Genomic DNA, 10,510 nt, shown 5'->3' on the forward strand with positions numbered 1-10,510 from the left:
AACAAAATTTTAAAATAATCTGTGAATTGTTAGTGTACAAGTAAAGGTATAATTTGTTCTCTTTGAATGTCAGTGTTTTCCCATCCTAAAACAACAAATATAAACATCAGTTCTTTTAAGGTATGTCTACTTTTTACATCACACTAGAATATGTAAAAAGTTTTCCTAAAACTGTTTATGTGTATTACTTCTTTTCTACTTATATAAGTACAAATGACTTTTATATAATCTAATTTATTGTAAGGTCTTTTACGTGGCTCAAGCCACAGCTCATTCAAAGATTCTGAACACATCCTTTACTACTTTGTGTGGAGTATTTTGATCCATTTTTCTTTCCGAACTAATATGATTATGAAAGTCTTGTTCTTGTTCCTCAGCAACAACAATTTGTGGGCAGAGTTATTATCAATTATACCTAAACATTCATCACGAAGGAGTTGAGATTTCTCAGAATTCAAAAGAAATATCTCTTAGAGCAAGGCTGAAATGTAGGCAATCTAAATAAGTTGGCATTTCAGGTTGGATAAAGACAAAATGCAATGTTTTTAAAGAGGAAAGAAACTAGTTATAGCTAACAGGATAAAGCACATTATCAGTGCAAATAATTTTACTAAAAATGCCCTAAATGCCAGCGTTCAATAGCAATTCTGGGACCCTGGGCCTTAATAACAACACCCCAACATGTTGGAGGCTGTGGCAAAAACAAAGTAAGTAATATTGACCCCACCTCTACTTAAAATTGTGACATTTTGTTCATCATGTTTTTTGCATTGATTTTAAAATGCTGCATTAAAAGATTATCTTAATTACTGATTTTCTGACACCTCCTTAAATTCTACACCCAAAATAAGTGCCCACTAACCTCGACCCTTCTCTTAGCCCTGCTTAATAAGTAATCTCCCTGAACTTTAGTTACCTCATCTGTAAAACTGAGGGAATAATAATTCAAAGGATTATGAGGACCGAATGATATTGCATGTGTAAGTAGTTGTTCATTGTAAATGTAAATATATAAATACATTTACAAAGCTTTATGCAACTCCAAGATAAAGTTATTATATTAAACATTGTATTTAAAGATGTAAGGTTTATGGCAAGTTTAAGTCCCATGATTGATGACAGAAACTGAATCAGAGGCCTTAGAGAAATAGAATTTAAGACACACCTATTCCTACCAAACCTTATTTAAGTAAAGAAAAAGGTACAGTAGCAACCCAAGAAATCAATTTCCTTTCCAGGTTTCATAATTAATCTTCATTTGTAAATCCTGTTTGTCCTCAGATTTTCTCTTTACAGTTCCCAAAAACATTCAATTCACCAAAAATGAAAAATTAATTTAGGAAGAAACTCTGACTTAAGAAAAAACTTGCAGGTCCAACAACAGGTGAAAGCATACAAATATAAAAATTGTTTTTGAAGAAGTTGGGGATGTGAACCTTTTAGTTCAAGATGGGGGGTTGTTCCAGAGTGAAGGAAGGTGCGATGCCTCCTGTTTTCATGAGCTAATGATTGTTTCCAACTGGTTAGAATTCAGTGCTAATTGCATTTTGAAACACCACCTCTGAAATCTTTCTCTCTCAGGATCTTGCATCAATGTTTCACATTTTCAGTGCAACCTTTGCACTTCACCTTTCTCACTCAACAAATCCTGAATGTCAGATCTACTGGAAGAACTCAGTTCAGATCCTTCCTCTCCCAGCAGGTTTTGATCTGGTGGTGATGATGTCAATACCTAGGAGAGGCTGTCCTGCCCTGGTTCTGAGGGGAGAGAGACAATTAAAATCGGTACTTTGGTGACTCTACTCAGGCTTGTCCATTCTAACAGGGAGTCATTAAACAACTTTCCACTGTCATTCAAAGAACTTATAACAGAATCAATTGATTCTCATCCTCTGCTTTATTAGTTGTGATTTAGGAAATAGAATGGCCCTGTTTACACAGCTGTAACATGTCAGGGCCTGTAGTACATTATTGGCTTGAGGCCTCCGAGTTGCCGTCCATTCTCAGCAGAATCAATCTAAACTTGAAAACATTCCCTCTAGGAAACATGCACATATCTAGTAGCATAAAGCACTACTTGTACAACTGAAAACAGTATTCACTTGAGGTAAGTTGCAAGTTCACCTTCCAAAAATCAGCCCCCACTTGTCATTGCTCTCAGCATGTTCACGATGGGAGCAGAGGGCTACAAATGCCTCTTTAACTAGGTACCCAGCATCGGTGAATGTGTTACACTTTGCTGCTAGTCAGATCTCAGACTCTGCAAGTGGGAGTAGCTGGCTGTTTAACATGCGTTCAGAGCACTGCCAATCTAAAATGGCTGCTCAGTAATACTTTAATTGCAGTTTCATGGAAACAAATTGCTATTTAAGTGCAATAAGCATTTTTGTGACTTGGCTGGACTAACAATAGGTGAGTCTTAGTAACAAAGCTACAAGTAACATTAACTTGTAAATGGCCTTTTTCCAATGGCCTCTTAAAGGAGTCATAGGTGGGACAGCACCCAGGACAGAACTCCCTGGTGAAGGGTGAAGGGGTCTTTGGTGTGAAGGGTGAAGGGATTTTTGGATTTCCTTAATTTAAATACAATTAGGCTACACAGAAACTCTTCACTCTCTTCACTAGACTCCATATGTAGATCTTGGGTTCACTGTTTGTTGTATGATTTATAGGCCCTAAGAAATATTTTATATAAATAGTAGTACACACTAGAATCTTACACTGTATTGACATTTGAAGCCCTTTAAGGGCTTCATTTTAGATGCTTAGTTGTTTCAAATATCAGTGTTAATAAGGGCAAAAGAATTTAAATACAGCTAATATTAAGAGGATGACAATTTCACAACTTCATTTTGGTGTGCCAGTTTTCTCATTTTGTATTTTATAAGACACTACAGTCCAGGTTAAACTATTTCCTAATAAATCATGAAAGAGCTGAAAATAGTTTCTAGTGGCAAACAATTTGGTTTGGAAAAGCTTCAGGCTCCCCTGCCTTGCGGGATGTGTAAATCTAACTAGACAGTTAGATAGGTAAAAAACATTAAACCCTTTTAGAGGACAATCTTTTTACAAAATTGTTTCATTAGCAAGAGTGACAATTTGCATGATTGAGACATTTATACGTATCATAAACATAATTTTTTTTATCAGTTCAGCAGGGCTAAATAACATTTGCTTTTATTTTTAATTGCACTTGCTTGTAGGGACTGGGGGCCATCTTGCTCTATGACATGGTTAATATTAAGTAAATCCTTTCAAAAGAAGTGTCCATCTCGCTAACTAATAACATCACAAATGCAATGGATGAAAGGTAGAATAAACTCATAGACTTTTTTTTTTTTTCCTAAGCAATGTTGAGGTTGGGGGAGGAACTGCACACAATCGCTGCTCACATCTGAATAAACGTGAGTGTTTTTAGTAGCTTTCCATCCACACAGAGCATCCCCATTAGAGCCAGGTTTTATTGTTTGAAATGCCTCTGGTTTCAAGAAAGTGTTTTACCTAAAGCAAGACTACTACTTAAATATGTTCTATTGTATATTCATAGCTCCATTAGTCCTTCTCCAATTTAGCACATCAAAGAGAAGGCTTCATCACTTGCATGTGGATTATACTAACATGAGTGACATTTGTAATCTTATAGGTCTGCAACTTAAGAAATGCTTTTAGAAGCTCATTATTAAATACGCAGCAGTGCTTGAGGAACCAGCCATATAATAGTTTATTTAAAGTCTGTAATGACCTTAGCCCTCCACATCACTAAATGCCACAATATATTATTTACTAAAGTTATTAACCACCTCCTTTGAATTTCTACACTATCAGGGACATGAGTGCTCATGCCAAAAAGAATACAGAAAATGCCTGCAATCTCATTAACATGTTTCCCCCTTTACCATCCCAGTCTAACTTCCTTGAGAAAGTTTCTTAAAGGAAAAAAACAAAAACAAAAACAAATATAAGAACCAGAACTAGCTTGAAGAAATTCCCCAAGGATCTAATTCAAACAGATACGTGATTTCTTCATAATATTTTCTTGCATTTTGTTTTTATAAGGTTCTAACGAAACTATTCACTTCAACTCTGCCTTTACAATCTCCTCTAGGTTTGAAGTTTAAGCAACTGATTTTTCCCCCCGCCCCTGCCCTGGAATCTCTGAAAACAGGAAGTGAGCACATTTCTCAAAGGGAAGCTGACTGGTAGTTGAGATGTGCTGGGCTAGACCTCTCTACATGGCTCCATGGCTATTCTCAGAGGGAGGGTCTACATCAGGCGCTTTTCTGGAACAAAATAAATGCCGTCTTAAAAAAGAAAATTTTAAATACTAGTGTTCACACACCTGGTTTTATTAGTTTGTGATGGAAGTTATAGTTGAAATTTGCTCACATCTAAGGAAGCTGGCAGTACAACCTCAGTCTGCAGGCCTATTTGGTTTTCCTCCTTCTAGCACTAGCTGTGTTATACCCACATGCTTTCCGGAGGGCAGCTCTGCGGGCAGTGCAGGCACTGTCGTGGACAGTCTGCTGCCTGCAACCAGCAACTCACTGTCTCAAGACTAAGACTAAATGAACTCAGAATCTTTCCCCAAAATACATACAGAAAGGCAGAGTCAGTAAAGAAGTCTAAGAGCAAAACAAAATAAACATATCTTAGAGCCGACCACACGAGCCTAAAGGTCACCAGGAAACGGCTACTTCACCCATCAAAGATCACTGTAAAAGAACTCTGGGTCCCTACAACTAGGAGAGCTTCAAAATATGTACAGTTATGACTTAGAAATTTGTGACTTCCTTCAAAAGCTATAAACTTGGTAAGAGAGCAGGATGGTTGTGTCATATATATATATATTTTTTAACATACTTTTCATCAATACCCAAGGCTTTGCTATTGAGAAAAAGAATAAACAAAATAGTGGATACTCAAATATTTATATATAAACACAAAAGACTTACTGTGATATAGAAGTGTAACGAAATGCTGTTAACAGAATATTCTTGACTTATAGAAAGGACTCTGTTAGAAACTTTGCTTTGTACCCCTGCCAATAATGGATGGCGTGGTTAAGTAATTTGAAGAATATCTTACTGATCCAGAGCTAAATAAATATACCACCTCCCTCAACTCCTTCAAATTTAAAGGGAGCTTGTTATTCAACAATAAAAACTAAATGTTTCCAAAATACAGAAAAGAAAAGGCAGTGTTTAAACCCAAACACCATTAAATATTTTTTCTTTTAAGTTTTTATTATTTAAATACACCATACTAGAGCAAATGTCTCTGAAAATATCACAAATAAAAGATTTTTTTTTTCTTCATTCAGCAAATTAGAAGTGGGGGAATTTTCTACACAGTAGCTGCTATGAGCCTGATTTTTTTTTTCCAATTTTTTTTCTTTTTTCATTCTTTTTTTTTTTTTCTTTGCCATGGGAGTAGCAACATTAGGACAAAACACTTACATGCATACATACATTGTATTTTACAGAGATACAATAAGTGTTTGTGATAGAATATCACAAAAGCCACATCTCTTTCCTTTATCTCATGTTCAGTTTTGATTGAAACACGTTTCCTTACAACACTTAAATATACAAAGAGCAAATAGAATGTTGTTAAGGTAAAACACAGGGTACAAACTCTGGCCAGTGCCCTGCTAATTGTTAATGAGGGTAGAAAGCAGATTTGAATGCTTCTTTTAATTAGCTTCATTAGTCATTTCCCTCCCCCCCCAGCTCCCTCCCCCCCTCCCAAGATGTCCTCTGGTGGATCTTTTTTCATTTTCTCTACAGTCTCCCATTAGCCCAGGTTCATGGAGTCCTTAATGTTCATATTCAGTCATTTTAATACACCAATAAATGCAGGAAGGGCAATCAAGACTAAAGAAGGTGCAATGGCATGGAGCTGGCACTGGTGCTAGCTACAAAGGTGACTTGTCTACTGAAGACACATGGGATCCACCTGTGATGAACAAATCTGAGATGAAGGCACGCATTCTGCATTACTCTGACCTTTTAGCAGACCTGCAAGAAATAAAAACGGGCATCTTAGCTAAAATGCTGAATTTGAGAGATATTAAACTCAAATATGACTGCTTTTGTCTTCCCCACATTCACTAATCTTCTTGTATTAGATTACTTTCCAACTGTGACTTGATAGAGGCTTTCTATGCTACTTACTCTGGCAGTGAAGAACTAAAGCATAACATTTTCTGCAGTTTTACTAGCAAAGAAAATGAGACAGTAAATGGACACTCAGAAAGTTTCTGGTGTGAAGTACTAAAATTAATTGCTTAACTCTGTTAAGAGAAAGTGTCTTTCCAAAAGGAATGTAACATCTCGCCCAGCAGTGGGATCTTGAAGTTTTTAAATAGCGGGGACATTCCAAGACAAGTTCCTACCCAGGAAGTTTTGGGTTAATAAACTCAACTGTGTAACCTTTAGGAATGTTGCTTGAACTGCTTATGTCTCAGTTTCCTCATCTTTAAAGAACGGATAATGATGCTGTTATGATAATTACGTATGGGAGCACTTTCAACAGTGCTTGGCCCTTAATAAAACCTCAACGAATAATGGGAGTTATCATTATTATTCTGATATCCCCATGTGAAAAATATTCACCCATTTGGTACTACCTATAGGTGTGTGTGTGTCTGTATGAAAATTTCTATGTACAAATATTCACATATTTTTCACTATTTCCTATCTGCTATGTCACTTACTAGTTACACAAATATGTAAATACATGTAATGTGTTAATGACTTGTGATAGAAAAAAGAACATAGCTCAATGCAAGGGTAGCTTCAATGTCTAAGTCAGAGATGGAAATCCACACACTTGTCAAATACAATCTGTTTGCAATTACCAAAATGAAATAATATATATTAGGTTTTTATGGTTTTTAAATGACATTTTGAGCTTCCCAGAAGTTCTCGTTTCACTCTTTCCCTAACTTACAAAAAGCCTATAGTCTATTAGGAACTGCAACCCCCCACTTCTAAGCTAATTAAAGTGGTGGAGGCTTAATTCCCCAGAGTGGAAGCTCAGTGTGAGAAAGGTAATTTGTCTGTCCAGAACAAAGATGCGGCAGCAGCCAGCAAGCATATTTAATAAATGAGCATCAAATGTCCTCTACGATGGACACACACAACACCAATTATGTAACTATGGGGGAACTGCGAAGTGACGTGTAAACTAGAACACTCACTAAATTTTCCTCCAACTAAAGAGATGTGATCTAACTGTTCCACTGAAAAGCACAGATAATTCTAGATGGTACCATCACACTTTTGAGTGGAAGAAAAAAATTCCAGAACAGGCAGCAATCTACAAAAGAAAAAATTAGCCACAATTCCTGATTCACATAACCCTCTAGAAGGCAGTATTCTCCCGAAGCTAGCCAAGCCTCCTTTAAGTGATAAAGGTCATAAAATATTGTAGATCCTTGAAAACTAGTGGCCTGAGATTTCAGTCCATCTGAAATGCAAGACTTCAATCACTGTATGATTTAAAAGCTTAAAATTATTTTTCTTGGAATATACAACAGCCAATGATGCAGAACAACCACTACACAGCCTAGACCCTGGGAACAAATCTCTGAATAAAAGTTTAAAGGGACCAGACAATGGGGGCCTATATTTTCCATGCAATTAACTGCCTTTAAAGAAGGGATGTTCGAATAATCAACTCATTGCTTTTAAGCCAGAGGATGCTTGAGTGTATGTACCACGCATAATACACCAAAAATGTAATTGATTCTGCGAATAGAAGGAAAACGGCCAAAATAAATGTCGAATTTTCCCTACCAAAAATATGGAGAATGAGAGAGGAGAAAATAATAAAACAAAGCCATTTGTCATTTCTCCCCATCTCATCGCCTCCAGAAAAGAAACGCCACAGGGTTTTGGGAAAATAATTTTAAAGCCTCTCCAGTTCTAAAAAGCAGTTTATGTTCCATCAGGATGTGTGTTTTCATTAACTCTTCCCCCTTGCCCTCTCATTAATATCTCTCTGGACCATGTTCAGCTTGCCCAAAACCTTTATTTATAAAAACTACCTTGTGAATTGACCGTGCTCATGGTGAGCTGAGCACCAAGGGCAAAAATGTGAGACACTTACGCCAACAAGGAAATGTTCTTAATTAACAGCACCCCCAAAACACAGCTTCTCACCAAGGTCTGACAAGAACATATCCTTAAATTGTATTTCCTTATGCCTTTTAAGAGCTATTAATTTTTGAAGGCCACCTGTCTCTTTTTTGGCTTCCAACATTAAGAAAATATACACTAATAGGTTCTTATTCATTGCCTAAAATATATTTAGTGTTCCAAAATGAATACCCTACCACTGCCATCCTGGAAAAGGTGTAGAAAACAGATTTCAATGAAAGGCGCAATACATGTAATCTCATCAACAGGTAAACCTGGTTTTTCTGCAGTTCTCCTCCCTAACACCTCTAAATTTACGCCATCTTATACTGTAAAAGATGGTATGAAAGCCTGCTCATATTTCTCAGGTGTGCTTTATACTTAGTCCCTACCTAACATTGCTATTGCCTATATTCAGTGCTTCACAATCTAGCAACATTTTCCATCTCATTTCTACATCCTTTCGTTCTCACCATGCATGCTGGTGAACTGCAACAATCATTTTTTTGTATAGTACTTTGCTAAGTCAGAGAAAGAAATGGTATAAAACCAGCAACAAAGTGAAGCTCTAACTCAGGGAAAAATTAAGCTTTTACATCAGGAGCGGACAGGTCTACCATTTTATTCCTAGCATATTTTTTTTTTTTTGCTACCAAGTGTAACTACAAACAGCTTTGACTCTATTTTGAATAGGTACCTCAAAATATTTATGTTACTCATTCATTTTCTCAACTCTGCCCTATAGATTCACTTCATTAGAATCCAAATCATAAAAACCTTTAAGCATTTATATGTCTAGGCACTCCTTAAAGAAGCTTGAAATGCCTCATCAGCAGTGACTGGTTAGTTTGCAATTAAAGAGTTTGACTTTTATTCTTAAAATGGTTATTCTATGTAGCTTCCCATATTAATAAATTAAATAAAAGTGCACATAATTTCATGTAATTAACACTAAGAAACAGAACATACAGTTAAAATTACCTCATAAACTTGAGCGAGGGAAAAGGACAAATATAAGCATCAAAATATGGCAGCATAATTTTAATGGTTAAAAGTTTTCAAATATTTGTCATCCACTCACCTCTAACCACCGCACTAAGAAAATGCATTACAGAAGACAAAGAAGTCTATTATTTTCTCCGAGATTTTTGAAGCTTGCTAAATTCATATTTGCAGATAAATGTTGTTTTGTGTGTGTGTGTGTGATCCTTACTACAGACATTAATGAAGTTCCTATTGTAAATCCATAAAGAATTACCAAGTGAAGTGTGCACTTTTTGTTTCAATGCAATAACTCAGTGCTGTGTGATTGCCTGGGTTAATGATGAAAAAGTCAAACATACTATCAGAGTTGATGGAAAAATCTATCACCAATCTGAAATTAAAATTCATCTGTGGTCAATAAGATTTAATATCCATGCAAGTGGCGCTGTAAAGAGTAAATGAATCAATGTCATCAATACATAATCAGTATGAAATATGATGTGAATAAAATTATGCACACGAGTCACACATTTCACTCTTTTCTGGGCCAGTGTGGAATGAACAGTCTCTTAACTGAAGGTTGACAGTAATTGTTACAAATTAGGCACAGCAGTTATCAAAATGCACTCACTTGCATAGCTATAGGACTTATTAAGGAGATTAAAATAGATCTGAAACTATCCAGTACTGGGGGTGCTGGACAACTGTTGATCACCAATTTTTCCCTCTGGAATATCTTCTAATACTACATGACTTGTATACTTGTATAATTTCCTAATTTTTAATTCCGGTACAAGGACTTTCAAGTTGTGGATTAAGAATCAAGATACATAATCTTTAATGGCACTATTAATGGCACTAAGCGGGTTAGCAAAAACAAGAACTTGGTTCTAAATGTCATAACTTATTCAAATGTTATGGTACCACCAAAGAACAAAAATGCCCTCCTATGGAATTACAGAATGTTTTGTAAAATTACTCTTCTAGAAGTAAAAGAATCGTAAATTGGGTTTGGAAGGCAGGCGTCCGGATTGCTATTCCTAATGCAGAAATCATTCTTTCATGACAAAGATCTTTATTCTCTTTTCCTACCATAAATGTTCCAATTTTCCTCCCATGATAACCTATCACATCATGTTTCTGAATTCAAAATTGTCAAATGGAATAAATAACCAGTTATATGGAAGCTTTACATTGTGTTTGCTTTTGCATGTGATAATCTTATGTTCAATGTTAAGTGAAGCTACAGATATAACCAAGTCAGGATGTATTTTTTTTTTAACTATAAAGGATTCACAATTTAATCAGCTATCCTACTTCTGAACACTCTATGTACAACTAGTAATCTACATCTCTTTAAAAGGGCACGCAAAAATACAACCACC

General features: G+C 35.9%; 1 protein-coding gene across 2 annotated transcripts in view; it reads right to left on the reverse strand.

The window, feature by feature from the left end:
* Positions 1–1,878: 1,878 nt before the first annotated feature.
* The window catches only part of LMO4 (LIM domain only 4), a 20,504-nt gene continuing 11,872 nt past the window's right edge, over positions 1,879–10,510 (reverse strand). For both annotated transcript variants that reach the window (XM_023208242.3, XM_023208247.2), the window contains exon 5: positions 1,879–6,017. In XM_023208242.3, coding sequence (XP_023064010.1) covers positions 6,009–6,017 — 9 coding nt within the window. In that variant the 3' untranslated portion in view covers positions 1,879–6,008. The remainder of the gene's footprint in view (positions 6,018–10,510) is intronic.

This window comes from Piliocolobus tephrosceles, chromosome 1 (genome assembly GCF_002776525.5).
Source record: "Piliocolobus tephrosceles isolate RC106 chromosome 1, ASM277652v3, whole genome shotgun sequence".
NCBI classification, from domain to species: domain Eukaryota; kingdom Metazoa; phylum Chordata; class Mammalia; order Primates; family Cercopithecidae; genus Piliocolobus; species Piliocolobus tephrosceles.